This window comes from Littorina saxatilis, linkage group LG3 (assembly GCF_037325665.1).
Source record: "Littorina saxatilis isolate snail1 linkage group LG3, US_GU_Lsax_2.0, whole genome shotgun sequence".
NCBI classification, from domain to species: domain Eukaryota; kingdom Metazoa; phylum Mollusca; class Gastropoda; order Littorinimorpha; family Littorinidae; genus Littorina; species Littorina saxatilis.
Genome location: NC_090247.1, coordinates 48739730 through 48761877, shown reverse-complemented (window position 1 = coordinate 48761877; position 22148 = coordinate 48739730). Strand labels below are relative to the sequence as shown.

General features: G+C 48.5%; 1 protein-coding gene across 1 annotated transcript in view; it reads right to left on the bottom strand.

The window, feature by feature from the left end:
- The window catches only part of LOC138962522 (uncharacterized), a 58829-nt gene that overhangs the window by 15813 nt on the left and 20868 nt on the right, over nt 1-22148 (bottom strand). Inside the window, exons 12-17 of the mRNA XM_070334360.1 lie at nt 17494-17670; nt 16932-17163; nt 16300-16451; nt 4618-15976; nt 2925-2964; nt 157-618 (exon numbers count right to left, since the gene is read on the bottom strand). Of these exons, the coding sequence (XP_070190461.1) occupies nt 157-618; nt 2925-2964; nt 4618-15976; nt 16300-16451; nt 16932-17163; nt 17494-17670 (12422 nt within the window). The remainder of the gene's footprint in view (nt 1-156; nt 619-2924; nt 2965-4617; nt 15977-16299; nt 16452-16931; nt 17164-17493; nt 17671-22148) is intronic.

Sequence of the window (22148 nt, the reverse complement as noted above, 5' to 3'; positions counted from 1 at the left end):
ACACTGGTTATCAAAAGAAATAAAAACATATGGTTCAACCAAAAACATCAAGGAATGTGTAAACACAGAAACAAACACACCTCTTCATTGAGAAAACCGAAATCCACAAAAAGAAGACAACAAAGAATACACACAAACATCTTCCTTGCCCCTCACCTCTCTGCGCTGGTCCCTGAGGCGAGTGAACATAGAGCCCTCCTCTTCCTCATCGCTACTGCAGCCATCACCGTCCCTCAAACTCAGGCCCAGACTCTCTTCCACAGGGGCGTCGATGTCAAGAGGCAGAGACGTGTCAACATCCGGACCAACTTCCCCGCTCTCCCTGTCCTCCCCTCTGTCCACCCTCCTGCCCGCTCTCTTGATGCAGGCCACTTTCTCCTTCAGCCAAGCCTCCACTGAGGACCCACCAGGCGGCGCTTTCACCGGGGTGATGACACAGGGTCCGTCACCGGCCAGGACGAAGCGAAGCTGGGGTTCTTTCTCCAGACGCTGGACGAAGGACGTTGCGGCCGGGTCGGGCTGGGACGACAGGAGCCGACTGTCGGCGGCCTTTAGCGACTGCCAGGCCTGCAGTCCTTTCACGTCGCCTGGAGGTGGCATTTCCTCCAGTTCCATCACCTAGAAACAGCAGGTTTCCTAAGGAATTATATCTAAAATAATGACAAACTCCAGAGTAAGCTTTCACTTTCCTTATGTTATTCATAATCCCCATCCCCATGCTCGAAGTGGGCCTCTTATGATGAGTAATAAACCTTACATATGGGACCTTAAGAACAATATATTGATCTCTTCAATTGATCCCCCAATTTAAGACTCCCTCCTTTTTAAACAAGAAGGGCAAAGCCCATACGACTCACATGCTTGACCTTGACCTTTACATGACCTTGACCTTCAGCTAAACCTAGCAATGACATCATACACTAAGAACTGCTTTACACATTTTTCCTACCAAAATACATGTGACCTTGACCCAAGGTGAAGGTCATCCAAGGTCATGCAACACAAAGCTGTTAATTCAAGACATAGGAAGTACAATGGTGCTTATTGGCTCTTTCTACCATGAGATATATATGGTCACTTTTAGTGGTTCACTACCTTATTTTGGTCACATTTCATAAGGGTCAAAGTGACCTTGACCTTGATCATATGTGACCCAGGGTTCCTGCAGGGCAGAGCAGATACAATTCAAGGAGTTTTCAAGGACATTTCCAGGACCAAATAAATGCTTTTCAAGGACATGATTTTCCCCAAATTAATGCAAAGCACCAAGTCATTCCGTAGTTGTTTCCCTTGCCAACTTCCGGGAAGGGAAGCAACTACGGGTGACTAGTAACAGTAAGTTCGTCTGCTTTCGTTTTCACTCGATCTTTTATTCTCCCAAAATGTGTGTACTGTATTTGACGAAAAAAAAGGGGGTTGCATTTTTTTTTAAATAAGACAAGCTGCTGACGAAATGTATAGGCAACAATTTGGAAAAATCAAGTACTTTTCAATGACTATTTAACAAAACTCTATTTTCAAGCACTTTTCAAGGCCTGGAAAAGGTTTTCCAATTTTCAAGGAGTTTTCCAGGGTTCAAGGACTCTGTACGAACCCTGGTGACCAAATGTGTCTCATGATGAAAGCATTACATGTGCCCCACATAATTTTTAAGTTTGAAACAGTTATCTTCCATAGTTCAGGGTCAAGGTCACTTCAAAATATGTATACAATCCAACTTTGAAGAGCTCCTGTGACCTTGACCTTGAAGCAAGGTAAACCAAACTGGTATCAAAAGATGGGGCTTACTTTGCCCTATATATCATATATAGGTGAGGTATTAAATCTCAAAAACTTCAGAGAAAATGGGAAAAATAGCTGTTTTTTAGACCTGCGACCTTGACCTTGAAGCAAGGTCAAGATGCTATGTATGTTTTTTGGGGCCTTGTCATCATACACCATCTTGCCAAATTTGGTACTGATAGACTGAATAGTGTCCAAGAAATATCCAACGTTAAAGTTTTCCGGACGGACGGACGGACGGACGGACGGGGGGGATGGACGGACGGACGACTCGGGTGAGTACATAGACTCACTTTTGCTTCGCATGTGAGTCAAAAATGGCTTTTTTAGATGTTCTGCTCATAACCTCTGTCAATTCAGCTCCATTTTAAGACCTTAGTTTCCAAGAATTTGATTTTATTTAAAAAGGGAATTGATTGTAGTCAAAAACCTCATACGGGTCTAGATAAAATCAATTATATAAATATTAATTCGCAGTTACATCACCCTTATTTACAAAGCTCTGTTTTTAGATACAAGACACTAAAAAGGCGAAGAAATTAAAAATGCATAATTTCACGCAGAAAAAAAAGTCTCAAGTTTCTAATAGCTGATCATGACATAAATATTTATAAGAATGAAAAGTTACCCAAAAAGAAAAATGCCATGAATGAAATCAAATTGACAACTAAGTTCCCGTCGCGATATAACCTTGAATGGTTGAAAACGACGTTAAACACCAAATAAAGAAAGAAAGAAAGAAACTAAGTTGTAAGTGTGAAGTTTCTGACATTCAACATGCATGAAAACACTTGCATGAGAGCCAAATGCATGTATGAAAAGTGCTAAACACCACCACCACCAAGTCATGGAGTCTGCCCCTAACTTGGTCTACTTTTAAACCAAGTACACACACGTACAAACCAAAACAACAATCAATCCTTGATAATCGCAAAATCATAATAGCTTCTCGTCTTCTTCACTTCTCCTATCAACAAACACTAAAGAGCAAAACAAGAAACTACTTTTAGTATCAAACTCCACACACACACACACACACACACACACACACACACACACACACACACACACACACACACACACACACACAGGGATTACGAAAGCAGTACAAAAGAAAAAATAGTGTGACTGTGAGAGCTCACCCTGTTGGTAGCAACACGCAGCACTCTACCCCCAAGCTCCCTGCCAGACAGAAAAGACACGCATGCAGCTGAGCCTCAGAGTCAGATCTCTGCTAAGTCTTAAAACAATGATTTACACACACCATGCAAAACACACACTTGTCAATTTTGTCATTTAGTGTTCAGTCACATGCTCCTGGGGTCAAAACGGCTAAGGAAGGGAAAATGAACTTCTGAAACTTTACAATTACAACAGTTCACATGCAACATTTTGCACACACATATTCAGGGATGTTGCTACAAATCCATACCTATAGGACAAATGTCCTGAGTTCTTCAGCATCAATAGGACATTTGACCGCTTTCAGAAAGTCTAATAGGACATTATGAATTTGCGCCAAACAGCTTATAACACATTCCATGGAATTGTTCCAAAGTCATGTGCCCACACACACACGCACATACACACACACACACCCACGCGCGCGCGCGCTGTAGAACACACACATAATATAGTAAATACAACAACACAGTGTGTGTATAATGTTGTATTTGTTTAGTTTCAAAGAAACCACAACAAAGAAACCAACATGAACAACTTCAGAGCTCTTACTTTGATTACAAACTGCATGATTTGGATAAAAGTTGAAAAACAAAATGATCGGTTTGATCTAATGCTAATCTTTTGCAGGCTTTAGGGTTTTTTTCAGCGGCATAATTCAGTGCTTCGTTTTGTATCGAAAACAAAAGCAGACGACAAATTTAGTCAGTTGGAGTTGTCTCCCGTACTCCTGCAGCATGCACTGATCTAAAAATAATCCACTATAATAGACGGTTATACCCAAACGGCGCATACCGCAAACGGTTCGGGAATTCCCGACAAAAGAAAAGATCCGCACTGGCAACTCCAGTGTCAGCTGAACACGAGAGCGTTCGGTCTTTTAGAAGATTTGTATCTTGAAATGAAAATTAACGAATATCGCGCTGTCCGAAGGAATGGAGTACATATCGGACAATGACCACGCTCAGGCTAAAACGATAGGACATCTGACCGACATGCGGCAATGTGAATCGGACATTTGGGGATTTTCATCGATAAATGTCCGATGTCTGACGCCTAACGACATCCCTGCATATTTATATAATTTGTAAGTTGAGGGATGGAAATCCTGCCCACCCAACTCTCCCCTCAAAACAAGTGGTGTCAAGATTCTTATTGAAAACAAAACTAGATTTTACTCCACATTAAACTCTTGTATTTTCTCAACATACATTATCCCAATTCTATGCTACATCAAGCTTTCACAATTTTAATGCCAATTCAAATTTCAAGTACACACAAGTTTGCTTTACTAGTCTTTACATTCTTACAGCCAACTAAATCTACATTTCATTTTCACTGAAACTGTAATATAAAAGAGATATGTTATGAAAGCATGTGACCATGGCGCTGTAAAGTGCAATTGGATTCTTATCTAAAAAAATCCTGAAGAATGTACAGTTTGCTTATGCGACTGAACCTACTTTAGACTGAACAACTCACGCACTTTATAAACATTTTTTAAAAAAGGGTAAAAACAACACACAGTTTACAACAGCACACACACATACACACACACAATCACGCACACAATCATGCAGACAGACAGACACCCAGCAAAAAAAATAGACACAGACCTAAAAATGTCTCACACTCAGGTAAAAGTCCACTCACCTTGGTCTGTCAGGAAGATCAGCGGGATGACTGCAGAAGGCACGGGTCACTGGGTCCATGGAAAGGCCCACTGACACAGCGCTTGCTTCAACTGCTCTGCGGCTGGGAGGTGGTGCTATCGGGCAGAGAACGTGTCTCTCCCTGCCTTCTCTCTGATCTGTTGCCTGCCTGCCTTGACTGTCTCTTCCATCGGACTGGCTGCTGTCAGATGCTCGTTCTCCCTCTCGCCGGTCACCTCTCCCTGATGACAAGGAGGAAGAGGAGGAGGAAGAGGAAGGAGGAGTTCCCCTCGTCTTTTTCTTTTTCCTCCCGGCTCCATCTTCGGGGTCACCGTCGTTGTGCTTATCCCCAACAGCTCCGCCACACACGAAGGGACCAGTTCCAATGTGACTGGCATCTGGTAGAGAAGGCATGGGGAAGTTGTGGCGTGAACTGTCACCAACACCAGCACTGTCCATGTGGGTGCTTGTCACTGCGGCAGTGTGGTTATTTGAGACAGGGGCCGGTGTTGAGTATGTGTAGTTCTGCCGGTTACTGGATGAGCACGGCCACCTACCAGAACCTTCAGCGGTGTAACCAAGGTAACCAGACCCAGACTGCAAAGCGGCAGGCCTGTCAGAAGCATGGGAAGAGGTTGCCCTGCTGGAACTGTAGGCTGGGCGAAACCCAACAGAGGAGTACGCTGCAGAGGAATAAGGTGTGGTGTACTTGGACAATCTCTTGTCGCCTTCTTTCTCCCCCTCGTCTTCCTCCTCCTCACTGTCTGTGATTGGTTCAAATCGGGGCATGGGGGTCAAAGTGGACGTTGAACTCTGCTGCTGAGTGTCACGCCAAGGTGTGCCGAAGCTGGTTACAAGACTCTGTGAGGCTGGCTGGCTGGCTTCTGCCCCCGAACAACTGATATGCTTTTCAGGGCTGTTGAATGCAGTGTTGGTGGAAGTCCCTTTGAACATTACACTGGCTGTGTCTTTGATGCCGCTGGCGTGAGTGTACGCTCCTTGACTGTACCTGTACACACTGCTGGAGTAGCTCTGCTCAGACAGCGAGGAGGGGTTTCTGACCTCTCTGTTATGGTTCAGCGTGGATGCGGCAGTGGCAGTCTTGGAGGGCATGGAGGCCAGAGACTGACTCCCCATGCTGTAGGGTGTTGACAAAGAAGAGGAGATGCTGCTCAAGCTTCTGAAGCCCGGGAACCTGTAGGCACTGGTGGAATACTCCTGGGACGAGGGAATCACATCCTCATCTTCATCGTCCGTGATGTTCTCAAAGTTGTCCGTCCTGATCGAGGTCCAGGTGGGGTGGGTGAGGGAGGCAGTTGTGGTGCACACCACAGGTTGGCTGGATGTGGATGTGATGGAAGCACCTGCAACTGCACTGCTGGACAGGTGCTGCCTGCTGAATGACAGGCGCTGCTCGCTTGTAGGTAGGTGTTGATTAGCTGACTGCAGGTGTTGCCCAGACATCACATTTTGCCCACTGGTTGACAGGTGCTGCCCATTGGTTGACAGGTGCTGCCCATTGGTTGACAGGTGCTGCCCATTGGTTGACAGGTGTTGACCACTGGTTGACAGGTGCTGCCCACTGCTCGCCATGTGTTGTTCGATGGACAAGAGGCGCTGACCACCCGGCCTGCTGGATGCAAACTGGCTACTGGACATGGGCTGTGCAGCAAGTGGACGCTGCTCACTGGCAACAAAATGCTGACCACGGGGCGACAAGCCCTGACTGAGTTTCGCACTGGCAGGTGAGTAATGACCTTGAATATGCACAGTTTCTGGTTTCTTGCAACAGGCAGAGAGATCCAGGGCTACATTTGTGTCTCTGGTAAAACCCTCGGAGGTCTCTTGTTGGTGGTTTGCTGCTTGGGGGGATACAAACTTGTCAGTTGTGTTCATCTCTCTAGGTCCACAGTCAACGCCTTTTTTGGGTATGATATCGGCGTACGTAGACTCAATCACTTCCCCCAGATATTCACCTATTGATCGTTTTCTGCTCTGCCCAAGCCAGGAATCTGACCTGGCCTGTCTGACATTGTCCAGGTCCCTTTCGCCAGCCTGGCCAGGGGATCTGCAGCAACCGGGCCATTTGCTGCTGCCGTTCAACACTGAACAAGGTGAGGACGCAATAGGGGACTTCGCATTGCACACCTTTTCTTCTCCATCAAATGTTCTTGTGACAGACTGTGATTTGTCAGGAGTGTGGCCGTAAGGTCTTGGACTACATGTGTACTTCTGAGGTGTCGTATAAGGAATTTTTCTGCTTCCATTGAAACTTTCGTTAGAGTGTGCAGAGGGGGATTTTATGTGTGGAGCCGAGTATGGTTCGCATGTGTAGCCTGGAGATTTGTTGGAACCGCTCCCAGCTGAATAAGCACCTGGAGATTTGTGGTACCTGGAATAAGCTGAGGGGGATTTTGCCTGATCCTGATGGACCAAAGGGTACTTTAGCACGTCAAAGTAAGCTGTGGGCGATTTCTCATTTGTTCTGCGATATTTATCGGGGTAAACAAACGGTGGCCTGTAACTGCTGGGTTTGTCTACAAAGGAAGTTGGAGTAGTGGCACTGCTCTCAGTCCTAGGTTTGTCACTGAATGCGGAGGCTTTTCCGCCACTGTTGTAGTACTGCTCAGGATGTAATGAAGGTGATTTCAGGTTACAGTGGCCATAGGCAGGTGGAGATTTAACACGGGTATGATACCCATCACTACTAGTGTGAGCAGGAGATTTTTGGTTTGAGGGGAGTCTGTCAGGGAAGAAAACTGAAGATTTTGCAGGGGACCTGCCTGGTGAAAAAGCAGCAGGTGATCTGGCTGAACCAGACATCTGCCCATATCTGTAGTCAGGCAGCACCTCCTTGTGAAAATCTCTCTCTTGGTTGAGGTGGTGTTTCCACCTGGTCTTGTCTCCATCTACACTGTCCCCAGAAAGGTGTCTGACGGACCTTACCGGGGACTTGTTAAGGGGGGCGACGGGAGGGGTCTTCCCTGCAGTGTTGGCCGAATCCAGGTTGAACATCTGCGAAAGGATCATCTCCGTTCTGCTCACACCCAGGTCACGCGGTGAACGCTGGGTCTGGGGCTGAGGCATAGGAGGGTGATCACCTGCAGGAACGAGAACACTGGTCTGACTGCCCGTACTTGTGTTCGACCTTTCACACGGCCATCTGCTGTTGTGGCTTGAGGCAGGGGATGTTTTCTCCCCAAACCTCACAGGATCTCTATGCAGCGCACTGAAGTGAGGAGGCACTCTGACACTGCTGTCCATGTTAGTGAGACTGAGAGGCCTATCTATCTCTTTGAGGTAAGCCTTTGAGTAAGGTGGTGGTTTCTTGCAAACACTATGCAAATCTCTATTAGGATCACTAGGGGAAGGTGTGGTTTTACTGCTCATGTTGCTTGCATCTCTATGAGACAGACCGAGGTATGGAGGTGTTTTACTGTTCAGGTCATAAAAGCCTCTACTTGAAGCCGGTGGTGTTTTCTTGCTAAAGTGATCATAAATGTCTCTGATCAGAGGGCCTGAGGTTGAAGGTGCTTGCTGAGCGTCTCTTTGCGAAACACGAGGAAACGGTGGAGTCCTTTCTTCTATCTGGTTGTAAACTGTGCGAAGTGGGCCTCCTGCACTGAGCGGCACTCTTTCGGCCATTCTCTGAGTGTCTCTGTGCCTTATGCTGGAACTCTGTGGCACCATTTCATTGGCATGACTATAGGTTTCTCGTAGCGGGATGCCGGCACTAGTTGGTGTTCTTTTGGCTTCCCCATTTCTTTGGAGGTCTCTGGGTGAAACGTACGGACACGGCGATATTTTTGGGATAAAGTTGGGCACAATCTCCTTCTGTGCAATGCGCAGGATGGGCGATGCTTTCTCACCCAAACCTTGCATGTCTGTGGGTCCCAGAGAATGGGGGTTTTCTTTCCCAAGCACGCCGTTACTGCTCGGGTACTTTTCCTTCAGAGCATCGTGAATGACTTTGTCTTTCCACATCTCTCCATCCATGCCATCAGTTATCACATGAAGGGGACGGTTCCAAGGGACAGAGGGGGTGGGTAGTCTGTCAGGGTCTGGGATGGATGGCTGGGCAGAACGGGGGGATTTGGGGAGGAACTGGGGATGTCCACTGGAAACCAGCGATGCGGAGGGGGGAGCTGCCCAAGTGTAGCTGGGAAGAGAGACAGAGGGAGAGAGAAGTTTCAGGACAGACGCCTTCTTGCTGGGAGGAGTGTCGCCGATGATGGAACCCTCGCTTTCTGAGTTGGATCGAAACACCTGTTTGTTTGGCGACAGCGGCGTGAGCTTGCGGGCCGAGAGTTTGGCAGCATGCTCCGCTCTGATCTGGGCCATACGCACTGTGCGCGTGCCGGGATTTTCCTCCAGCTTCAATCGACACGGCACGGGTCTCCTTCTCTGCTCCACATATTCGCTCTGTTTGAAGAGCTCCTCTGGAGACATCGGTACGGGAGGGGACAAGTCACCCAGGTCAGAGTGAACAGGTGATGAGTACGCCATTTTGATTAACGACTCTTCGTATTTTTCTGTATGATCAGTCACGAAATCACAGTAGCGGGGTAAAGACGTGTCACTCTGGTCTGCCTTTGGCGGGTCAGTACCCAGGCTGACCAAAGTGGCCGTGTGCAGCATATCCAGGCTGTCCAACAGCTTGTTGGGAATGCTGGAGCCAGATTTACGCCCACCACTTTTCTTCACCCTCTTTCTCCTGTAACCTCTCATCTGTCTGTTGGCGCTGCGTTTGACCACCCTAGCTGGATTGCTCTGCGTCTTCTCCGTAGAAACGGGTTTGTCAGGCGTTCTATCTTCTGTCCCAAGGCTGATCTCCTGATCTGCACTAAAGCTAGCGAAGGAGATGGACTCGTCCAGTGAGACATCGTCCGCTGGTATCTCTGACGTCCCAGAAATGAACTTTCTCTCCTCTTTGTACACACTGGCGTTCTCCACTTCACAGGAGCCAGAATTTCTCTCAGGGTTGCAAACTTTCTTGAACAGCTCACAGCCTACGTCGACAGCGGAATGAACACCCATCTTCCAGGCGCTGTCCTTACTGAAAGTAAATGTCTTCCATTCAGAGCTCTCTTCCGCCGCGCACTCCAAAGTGCCGACGTTGTGGTTTTCTTTCTCCTCAGCCTCGTCTTTTGTCGGTGAGGAGGGACGGTTGTTGCCGCTGTGGTCACCCCCGAAGCTGGCCAAAGTGGCCATGTGCAGGAGAGACAGGCTGTCCATGACTTTGCTGGCACCGCCGCCACTGGCACCGCCCCCCTCACTTCTCCTGTTTGTCGTTTTCACTTTGCTTTTCCGGCGTCGGGAGCGCTTGGAGAGAAAGGCTACGCCCAGCCGCTGGTTGGTGGTGAGGGTTTTCTGTTTCTTCAGCTTGTCTTTGTCCGCCTCTGCCGGCTTGGAGGTGGTGGCCGACGTTAGGTTTTCCTTCCAGGGGAAACCGCCTGACTGCGCGCTGTCGTCTCTGAGGGCTCGCACCTCGCTGAAACAAGCATGGGAATCACTGGAGTCACTGCTGGGCTCTACCTCTGGCTGCTTAGGGCGCACTTTTTTCTTCCCTCTTTCACGCACAGTCTGCAAACATAATGGACCTGGAGAGGAACAGTTACTTTCTCTCTCACCTCGCTCTCTTCTGTCAAGAGGCTTTGCCTCGGGCTTTAACTGGTAGTGTGGCTTAGGAGCGTTACCAAGACTGCTGGAGGCAGTTAACGTATTACAGGGGGGAACTGGCGAGGAGGAGGCTGAATCAGGGTTGGAGTGAGGTAGTGAGCTACAGTCTGCATCCTGGGAATGTTCGGAAACAATAGAAGGCTTGTCGTTAGGGCGCTTACCTGGCTTGGTCAGAGGAGACTGGGTCCGGGAAGGGGGTTCCGAGGCGGCTGTCTTGCTGTCGGCTGCGTCCACTTCCACGCTGAGAACAACTGTCCTGGCTTGGTCTCTTGCTTCTTCTTCGGGCGCGGGTTTGGGCAATTGGGGAGGAGGGTGAGGACTGGGGCTCCTGCTGTGATGCTGGTGGTTCAGTTCTTGTGGTTCCACTGCTTTGTGTTTGGAGATAACGTCAGTTCCTTTGTTCGTGTTGCTGGTGGTTTCAGCATTTTTCACAACCTCCTCATCTGGTTTCAGGTTTTGCACACACTTTTTATCTTTCTTTGTATCTCCAGCACTCATCTCGTTTTTTAAGCATTCTGTAGATTCTGCATTTACTCCATCATCATCCCTTGCATCACTCTCTACAGGTTTGCTCTTGTCTGAAAACTTGGAACATGTTTTCTTTGAATGTACAGCCTCACTTTTCTCACTGCCTAGGTCATCCCTTTTTGGACCATTCTGGCAGGAATCACCTCCATCTTTGCCTGCATCACTCACATATGATCTTTCTCCCAAGCGCTCTGTTCCTAACTCTGATTTTACTTTGTCTTCACGACTGTCTGCAAGCTGACTACTAGTACCTGTGAGAGCAAGGTCACCCTCAACAATGGTAGAAGCATCAGAGACTTCCCCACATTCATCCTTTGGGTCAGTAGCCTGCACAAAACAAGGATCATCGGCACGATTGCCTCTTGCAAGTCTTCGACATCGTGGGCCCAGCAGTCGGCCCCTAGGTTTACCCTTCTTTGCCTGACCCTGCTCGCTGTTGCCTTGCCATTCACTGACCTTGACTCTTTCATTCAGCGCAACCTTGACCTTTGTCACTTTCACCAGCATGACCTTGTGTCCCTTAAACTTGCCCACCACAATGTAGTGGACACCTTCTATGAGAGGCGACTGTTTTTGTTTCTTGCTTTTGTGATTCTGATTCTTGGGTGGTCTGCCCCTACGAGGGGTTTTCTTTTCTGCCTGGTTCTCAACAAACTTGGAGAATGCACGCGCCTTGTAATTGACAGAGGTTCTCTTTGAGCGTTTGGTATCACCCTCATCTTGTTCCCTGCAGCGCTTGCGCTTTCCACCTCTGGACTGTGAGCTGGAGGGCCGATAGTCGTCCGATGATTCGTCACTGTCATCACTGTCGTCCAAACTGTCGCTGTCACCATCTGACCACAGCTGGACAGAGGATCGGTGGGCAGCATGTGTGGTCGAATTTTTCTTACTGCTACTCTTGTTCTGCTTGTGGCTTGCTGAGCTGTCAGAACTTTTACTGCCTCTCCTGTTCTGGGGCTTCTTCTGGCCTTTGCTACTGCTACCACGAAAGTCATCATCGCTATCCTCAGGAATACGAGCATCAGATTTGTTGATAATAGTGGAGCTTTTTGATTTTGAAGCTTTCTCAGTTTTGTCATTACCTTTGCATTTGTTTTCCACAGAATTAGAGGAATCAACTGTTGACGGCCTGTCAGACTGCATGTTATTGCCGCTTTGACCCGTTGGTGGTGGGACGGGATTGCTGGCTTTACTGGTCGAAGTCTGACAGGCCCCCTGGTGTAAAAAAGGATTCCCTTGGTTAGTTAAGTCTAAAAAATGACCGTTTCCACTGTTTTGGGAGTTGCTATTAGATTGAGCCATGCTGCAGTTGGGGTCTACACTTGCGCCTTGGGAGAACTGCTCAGCGCCTGAATACTGGGGGTAAGAGTTGTGCTGACCGGTGGAAACAGGCACCTGGCTCTGCTGGGTGCCAGGGGGGAAAAACTGGTTCTGCTGGCTGGTGCTGGTAGAGTAGTGTCCCTGGTAGCTTGCCTGTGGTGAGACATGGCTCTGCATGCTCACATGTGGAGAGAACTGACTGAGGTTGTTAGTGGGAGAAAACTGGCCGGGCTGGCTCGATGGAGACGCAAAGTGACCTGAGGGGGAAGGGAACTGGCCAGGGTGGCCGGAGGGGGATGAAAACTGGCCTGAATGAGCGGAGTACTGACCCTGCTGACTGGTGGGAGAGGAGAACTGCTGCAAGGGTTGGGAGGTGCCAGCAGAAAACTGAGCAGGGTTGTTGGGCGTGGGAGAGAACTGTCTGTGAGGCGAGAAGCCTCCATTATGCGTAAAACTGGCCGGGTTATTCGGTGGGAGCATAAACTGGCTTTGCTGCTGGTACTGGCCCTGCATGCCTCCCTGCTGCTGCTGTGGCAAGAAACCATCCTTTGCACCACCAGTGGAGGAGTAGGTTGGACTGGTGTGGCTAGATGGGAAGGCACTGTGCCCTGAACTCTGGCCCGCAGGGTATCCATGTGGGGAGACTCCGGGGTAAGGGAAGCGTCCAGGGCTCATATTGGGGAAGCCGGGGTATTTAGGGCTGCTCTGATGGCTGTAGCCAGCCTGCTGGTTGTACTGGCCGGGGCTATAGCCAGGGTAGTTGTGGGGATACGGCTGAGGGAAGGAGGGTGAGCCCATGCCACCCTGGCTTGGTGAAGATGACACAGCTTGCCCTGCCTGAGATGCGGATGAAGGTGAAGGGGCCGAGAGTGCCCCTGATGAAGACCCAGGCCATGCGTTGTATGGGACCTGCTGCTGCTTGGACCCACCAGCATCCACTCCGGCAGGGTAGTTGAATGGTTGGCCTGTGCTGGGATTCCACCCCGGTGGACCGCTGCCTCCAGGCCACTGCTCTCCCCACTGCCCAGTGGCACTGTTGCTAAGACCGGAGCCCTGGCCCCATGAGTTAGACGGTGGTTGACCACCAGGCCACTGACCTGAGGTGAAGGGTCTTTGAGCTGGGTATTCCACCTTGACCGAAGGACAACGATCTCGATCCAGTGTCTGCCAAGATTTGCAGCCATCTCCTCTATTTCCCATTGCTGTCATGGGCTGCATGTTGTTCATGGCCTCAGCACTGTTCACTGACACTCCGCTGTTCATGGGCTGACTGATAGTCATTTGCTGACTGATAGTCATTTGATGACTGCTAGTCATTAACTGACTGCTAGTTGTTAGCTGATTGTTAATCATTTGCTGACTGCTAATCATTTGCTGACTGCTAGTCATTAGCTGACTGCTAGTCATTGGCTGACAACTGTTCATGGACTGGCTGTTGTTCATAAGCTCACCACTATTCATGGGCTGGGCTATGTTCATTGCATGTCCACTGTTCATAGCTTGGCTACTGGTCATTGGCACATTATTTCCTCCTGCTGGCATGCTTCCAGCATGAAAGCTTTGCAGAGGAGGTTGCATGTTTGAGCCGTTCCCCGAGCCTATGCCCTGCCCAAATTCCTTCTTCACCGTCACACCAACATTTGTCCCTGTCTGGCAGCTTCCGTCTGCTGTGCTCTGCACCCTTTTACACTTGGGCCCCATCAGGCGACGAGACCCTCCCTGCTTGGCCTTGCCCAGCTTGTGAGAGGCCTGCATGCCGGAATCATCAACAGCAGGATGAGCAGATACAGAAGACAAGAGCTCACCTGTATGGGGGTCAATCAAGGAGTGGTGGTCCTCGAGACTTGTGGACGGCCCCTGCGTGGGATAAGCAGCACGGACGTTGCACAGTTGGCGAGGAGACAGGCGACCGACACGTACCAGCTCACGACCAATCTTCAAAAGGCTGTAGCGCCGAGCATCCATGGGGTGCATGCGTACCACTTTGACGTCCTCGGTCTCCTTGAGCGGGAAGGCGCCTCGCATCTTGAAGCGCTTGTAGACGGGCGTGGGGACATGAAAGGTGAAGGTGTAGGCGGGGCAAGGGGTGGGTGTGACGGGGGGGCTGGTGGCGCTGTCTTCAGACAGCTGGCGTGTCCGCTGCAGGTTGAGACCCAGCTTCTTCATGCGACTTTGCTTGCCCAACCTGTCTGCTCTGCCAGCACCACCACTGGTGGTGGATGCCTCGGATGAGCTGCTGTTGGTCTCCTGCTTACTGCTGTTCACTGCCTGCTCCTTGTCCTTGCTGGGGAACACTAGAGGCGACACTAAAGGCGGGACAGGCACCGCTCTAGCAAAGGTGCCCTCATCCACAGACATGCTCCTCACAGGTGGCTGGGCGGGAGGCTGCTGTAGCTGACGTTTCATCTGACTCATCCCCATGTCAATCAAACCGGAGCTCACTTCCTCTTTGATAACCACGCTAGGGGAGGGCCCCGAGGTGGGCGTGGAAGAAGGGGTGGGAGTGGGGGTGGAGTTGTGAGAGGTAGGCGTTGGCGTTCGGGCTGTGGGGTCAACATTGGAGACGAAGTTATACAGGGAGGACAGGGCAGAAGACTGCGCCATGGGGCCACCGGGAGAGCTGAAGCTGCCAGAGCGTTTTTCTGGGTGTTTGAACTCTGGCCTGCCCTTCACTGTAGAGCCTGAATAAGCAAGAGGCGAGGCCTGGGCGTCCAAAGGGCTGCAGTCCATGGACATGGCTCTCCTGTGGTGGGTGGCAGGGCTGTGCTGGGGGTGGGTCACCCTGCTGCTCTCGGGGGCCTCCAGCAGGGCCTGCAGGGTGGAGGGCTGACTCCGAGACTCGTTTGACTTGCTTGTAATGGTTGAATCAGCCGGAGTCTGGTTCCCCCCAGCCTGAGGCTGTACAGCAGAAGGAGCTTGCGACTGGTTACTGTTCTGCTGCGAAGAAGCAACAGGGTTGGGGTAACTGTACTGTCCCATCCCCATGGGATTCTGACTGTTGTGATTATGCACGGGACTGGCTCCAGCAGAGTAAGACGTGGACCATGACTCCGGGGACATGGCTTGAGAAGCTGCAGTGTGCATTCCTTGGGGGGACCCCACAGGCATTCCATGAGGAGAACCTCCTGCCATCTGATGAGCAGTTCCAGATGTGCTGTATCCCTGAGCAGGGTACTGCCACCCAGGGTGACCAGCAAACTGCCCGCTGTGCTGTGCCAAAGATCCCTCGGAGTGGCGTCGCATGGCTGCCATATTATGCGGGTGTTGCTGAAAGGAGGCATACTGCTGGGGACTGGAGCCTGGCTGGAAGGATCCATTGTTGGGGTAAGTCGGGGGAGACATGGGGGAACGAGGAGGGGGGCTGAAGGTGGCCTGCCGTGGGCTGTTCTGCGAACCACCCTGTCGGATAGACGGGTTGTACGGGTAGCGCTGTGGGTAGGAAGGGTAGTACCCATACCCGCCGCCGCTGCTGGGAGGGCGGTACATGTTTTGGTAGGACCCCTGGGGAGGCGGTGACTGGCCCCACCCTGGGTACATTCCACCCATGTTCGCTGTTCCTCCTCTCCCTCCTCCATCCCCCCACTGTTGCTGACCGTAGTATCCTCCCGGCTGCTGTGTGGGATCCATGCCTGCCTGTTGCTGCTGGTTTGGTGAAGTGACCCCCGGGGGTTGGGAAACCCCTCCCATCATGCTGGGGCTCTGCACCTGGGGGCTGGACGAGGGGTTGCTGGGTTCTCCCTGGGAGGCACTACCCTCGCTGGCCGTCCCGTCAGAGCCGCTTGCCATCACTGGGCCTCTCACCCCTAGGCGTTTCTTGGAAGACTTTTTTGAGGCTGAAACCCAGCAAGAAAATAATGCTGCAAGACCCGCAAGCCCAAGAAGAGAAACTTTCTCTAAGCTTTTCACGTGCTTCTATGAGATATGCAGAAACTTCTTTTACTTAACTACACTGCATACTAAATCCAAAGCTGTGTGGTTGTCTTCTTCTAATCATATTTTACTTTCACACAGATTTTCCTTTCACATTCCAACATTAAAACTTCAACAGCATTTTATCATTTGCTAGCCATACATACCTTCATCTGCTAACCTACTGAACAAAATGGAAACACATTTACTTGCTCAGGATCTGCAAAATACTAACAGCAGAACTTACCAGGCTTTTCATCAGATGTTCCATCCAGCTGAGGAATTTCATCGTCATCATCATCCTCCCTGTCATCACTCTCCATTGCACAGTCTTCATCTTTCTCCTCCCTGGGAGAGCCACTCCATGTGGCATCAAGGCCTTCCAGATCAAAGTTCTCCCTGCAAAAAAGGGAACACATTTAAAACAAAGTTCTGTTGCTGACTCTAAAAGGTTCATTCCTTTTTTTGTCAGCAATCATGTTCACAACCACAGATCTGTTCAGTTTCACTCTGCATGAACGCAGCTAGGCTGTTTAATTTTGGCATGTGTTTGTTGAAAGATGTTCTTATCCCCTTGTCTTCTTTTTTTGCCCCAGATTTCCTGTGCAGAAAGTGCAAGGTATGTATGAGTAACCCTGAGTTTTTTTACAATCAGCATGGACATCTGCTGGACAGGTAAATCTTTTCTAGCCTATACACCTTCCACTCATTCTCCCTCCCCCCAGAACAAACACACCACTCACTCTCTCAAACTCCACTCCTAAACACATTTGGAACTCTAAAATCATTTCACCATTTCTATTCACCCTCTTTCTCTCTGAAAAACAAAAACGGTTACTTCTCTCTTTCTTTGTGAGAAAAACAAACTCTATCACTTACTCAGCCTCCTCGGGTGCTGGAGGCAAGGCCTGCGACATGTGCAAGGTTTCTTCCTCATCTTCTTGCAGCGCTGCAACGTCCGGCGGCAAAGCCACCTCTTGCCCCATGACACTGTCCTGATCCTCCAGAGCGGCCATCTGTGCTGCGCTGCACTGTGAGGAAGAAGGTGAACCCTCCTCCGCTAGTGCTGCTAGGACATCCAGCAGGGACCTCTCTGCTGCTGCCTCTCCGTCTGTTGAAATAACTTTAGGTTACATACATATTTTACTGTATTTTCCCCCACAAAACAATGTTTTAGATTTTCTGCTCGCTAACAGGAAACCTCATAAAGCTATCAGCAAGTTGCCTCCAAATCTGCCCCAATATATTAACTTGGGTGAAACCTAGGAAAAATAAATTGACTGAAAAGTAAGAGGCAGGGTCCAGAGGCTACCAATTTTTTTTCAATGATGTACTAGTTCCACCGATACATTAAGCTAAGTATGCCTCACTTTATTAGATTTGTTTGCAAACATCTGTAATGCAAGATCTGTCAAATGCCCTAGAGAACACAGTGCCTGACCTTGTGGTGTTGAGGTGGGCTGTGAGTCGGGACGTGAAAAACTCTGGCTGAAGGAGACGACACGTTGTATAGACTCCAGGCTGATGATGGGGGCATCTTCTTCTTCCCCCTCCTCCGCTCTTTGTCCTCCAGCCAGAATCACTGTTTCTTGCGAAGACTTCATGGATTTTTGTGAATCTGTGAAGTAAACAATGAAATCCCTCAACCTCCGAATCCCACTGCTGGGTCTGATCCGTGTCACTGCTCTTACCAAAGCTATTAGAAATAACTGCAAAAAGTAAGATCATCCTGAAATTCTTGAAGAAATCTGACCTTGAACTGACCATAATCCAAGTCGAAAATTCAAGAAATTTGCCATTTGACGAAAAAAAAAAAAAAAAGCACTGATATGGAGAAAGAGGAAGAGGGCTTCTGTGCATAACGGAAAAAAGTTTGTTGGATAGTCCTGGCTAGCCATCCGATTACTGGGACGTGGCCAAACTACCGAAATGTAACAAAACCTTTTGGACATCTATTTGGCCAATACCCCGGTGCTTAGGCAACAAACAAGTAAGGTATGGCAATTACAGTCGAACTCGCTTAAGACGAATCACTGGGGATCGGAAAAAAAGTTCGTCTTAACCAAAATTCGTATTAAGAAAATTGATTGATTTTTTTTTTTTTTTTTTTTTTTTAAGTCTTGTACATTTTATGGTGTTTCAATTTGTTTCTTTCGCAACTTTCATGCTGCTTCACGTTTAGACAATAAAGTGACATATTCAGTTACATGTTCATGTGTGTCTCATGTTGAGTGATGATTGTTGAGTTTGAGTGAGAGTGAGCACACAGATGTTTCATCCAGTTGTTACGTTTTCGGTCACACACACGCACACACACACACTGTCCACATTCGCGGTGTTCCTATCATTTGTCCGGAATCACTTACCTTGGCGACGGGTAGCAAACCTTGGCCAATTTATTTTGTTTTTGTTTTTGTTGCAACATGATGTTCAAATCCAAATCGAAAGCACTGACTGACTGATAAACTATCGTGAACCGGCGAACGCAAACGTTGAGAGTGTGGTTTCCCTTGTCCAAGGGAAACCACTCTGGCATCTATATTTTTTGGCAATGGCTCCCGTTCAAAACATTGATGTTTCGTTTTTGGTATTCGCGAAGGAAATAAACGTCAGTCAGTCATTCATGTTCAGTGTCTGAGCTATCAATCACTTTGATTCTAAATTTGAAATTGTTTTGTGAGTACAGTGTAATCAGTTTAACTTTATTCAGTGATCGGTTGAGCAATGGTTCAAGCAGTCGACGCAAGGGAAGACTTTGACACATGTATTCAAACTTCTCAAATTCCCATGATATGTCGATCTCGGGACGAGTTTAAAGATTTCGTCATAAGCGTGAGTAAATTACAGACATTATGCATGCTTGGGAATCCAAAAAGTGCTCGTTAAAAGCATAAATATAAAATTTCAAAAATAAATTTTGATTTAATTAATATACTTACCAACTCACATAGAAAGCATTAACTTCAGTTAAAGTGCTAGGACACTGAACTACGCTTCACCCCAAAGGGGAAGCAACCCCCTAAAAAAGAACGGCCCTGACCTCTAACCCAAGCTATACAAGAGTCGAGGTCATACCGTCACGTGACCTATCACGCGTGACTCAACTGCCGCCGTGTTGAAACCTCACTCCCACTGAAGTGATCTGTTCATTTTTAGGGAAACCCTAAGCAATAACTTCGTTTTGTGATAAGACATTGAAGCACTCTTGCATGGCAACATGGGGAAATAACTCTGAAACAAAAACCGTATGCCATATAAGGCATGGTCCTTAAAGGTTATTTCCACTACCGGTGTACTGCGCCTGCGCAGGATGTATACCGGTGAAACTCATCCCGTATTAAAACATATACCCCCTTCAAAAAATTTGCGGGGCAGGCTGGGAGGGAATTCAATATGTGAGTTGGTAAGTATATTAATTAAATCAAAATTTATTTTTGAAATTTTATATTAAATTACATATTCTTACGCAACTCACATAGAAAGCAGATTGCTAATTTAGGTGGTGGGCAAAAGAACTCACAGTTAACATCTTGCAAGTATCTGGCCTGTAGCTACAATAGCTGGCAAACCGAAATTTCTGTTCTGCCGAGCACCAGATACGTCCCCAGGAAAACATAAAAAGACATCTTCTGCAGAAGATGTCTAGTAGATGTGTGCTAAAATAGCGGGTACTTAAAATACCCCGCCGATAGAAACTCATGACTACGTCCCTGAACGTTCAATGAGCTGCATTCATGACTTATGTAAGTCTCTCAGACTTGAGAACAGGTAAAGAAGAGGCCTACACTCTGACCTCTTGAGCCCGTGCTGCCTGAAAAGGGAGGACTGACTGCCCCCCCCCTTTTTTCTTGCCACCACTGTAGGCATGCCTAAACAATGTGGCAGTCCATTTAGCTAAGTATGACTTCACTAAATCATTGCCTCTAGAAGAGGCTAATTTTGTCAAGGATTAAACAATCCGAACTCAAAAACTCCAAAACTAGGAGCAAGTCCCAAGTCGGGACTGGAGATTTGCTTTCAGCCAACCAAAGGGAGGTTCCCTTTAATCACGCTGGCTACAAAGAACCCAAGTGAAAATATTTTGCGACCTAGCTGTGTCAGTGCAACTGAAATCACATAAAGTCTTAATTCAGAGACGTGGGAGAAAAATCGGAAAGCCAGGATAGGTGGTTCGCCACCCGCATTGAACGGAGAGAAGTGGAGTTCTTTCCGTTAATATACGCCATTAGTTCCAAGCCAGTCAAAGTGACACAAAACGAAGACGCTGAACCCCTATGGAATCTCTAGACCAAATCCAGAGTTGAGGCAGGAGCCCCTGAGCGTCTCAATGATTCCCTTACAGTAGACACCCGTGTGGCTCGAGTGTAAAAACGGCGCCCTCTTGCCAGCCCAAAGGACTGGCAACCAAGATTGAATGGGCCCATAATGTGCGACCAACAGGCCGCTCAAAGTAAAATCAAGAGTATTATCCGGGAACAGGGAGACGAACATTTAGCAGAAGGTGATAGTACCGAGAGGCAAAACTTCTATCAGCGGCTTCTCCAAATTCACCAGAAGGAGTAGAAGCGCGTAGTGAGATAGGGTCCAATCCGAGTGGACATTCTTGGCCGACTGACTAGAGTCTGCCAATAAATACATAGAGCCTCTCAGAAAGGTACTTCACCGCTAAAAAGATCTCGTGGTGGTAGAAACCACATCAAAACCTCGCATGCTCGCTGTGGCAGTGATAAGGGGCGAGATGCCACCCCCTGCTTATTGAGATAAAAGACCACTGTGGTGTTGTCTGATTGAACCAACACATGTTCTCCCCTGACAAGAGGAAAGAAATCCGCAAGAGACAGAACTGCTTCGCTGGTGGAGAGAGAACCAACGGGAACGCCCTGCATGAGCAGTGGTGTGAGAATCCAAAGATTGGTTGTGTCTGTGACCAGTCAAGAAAAGACACTAACATGTTCCAGCTCTTCATTTGATTGCTTAGAAAACGAAACCAGAGCCCTGAAGATCTGAATTAAATATATGCACGATCTATATAAGTGACCCAACAGGAAGGGCCCCAGTGCCTCCCTCAATAAAGTGGAAGTTCTAATCGCCCCTCCAGCCGCTGTGGGAAAACACAGAGGCAGAGAGAAGAGTGGAGCCGAACGCTAAGACTCCAGTTGACAAATGCCAAGAGTATGCATGAAAACATGCTATTGTTTGCCCACTGAACCCTACCGCTAAATCGCCTCGAGGAGATAAAGTGGTTGGCGGGTATTTGGCAAGGTGCCATGCCGAGAAGAAGATAAAAAACCCAAGCTGAGAACGGCCAGCTTAGCGCTTTTCTCTGATAAGAGAAGCCGAGGCCTGCCGTGGGCTTTTCCTTTTGCTGTGAGATTCTCTCTGTTAGAGAAGAGTCCGTGTGCAAATAAGAGGATTCGCAAAGAAGACCCTCGAGCAAGGAAGAGATTTAAGTCTCACCGACAGAACAATACTGTCGGCCGAGGCCTTTTCCCAGACGAACAGCAAAGCTAAACCCTTTGTATATGTGTCCCGACAGAACACAAAGGCATCCCGTGAGTACAAAACCGCACAAGGGAAAGAACGAATCAAAGTCTTGTACCAAGACGCGGATAATGGAAAGAAGAGCGGTCACAATCTTCCACAGCCAGGAGATCATTGTTCTTGAAAACAGACAGTTTCTCCTTGCTATGAACGTTAAGATGTAAGATCGACAAGTCCGGTGCAACCGGAAGCAGTTCCGAAGTACGAAGAAAGAATAAACTAAGTTCTTAGGCTTGGTGTAACCTAGGACTACGGATATCGCTCAGCGTCGTGTAAAAAGCGTCCGAGCTATCTGGTGGCTGAAGTGGGAGTGAGGTTTCAACACGGCGGCAGTTGAGTCACGCGTGATAGGTCACGTGACGGTATGACCTCGACTCTTGTATAGCTTGGGTTAGAGGTCAGGGCCGTTCTTTTTTAGGGGGTTGCTTCCCCTTTGGGGTGAAGCGTAGTTCAGTGTCCTAGCACTTTAACTGAAGTTAATGCTTTCTATGTGAGTTGCGTAAGAATATGTAATTTAATTCGTTATAAAGAATTCGTTTTAAGCATTTTTTTTAA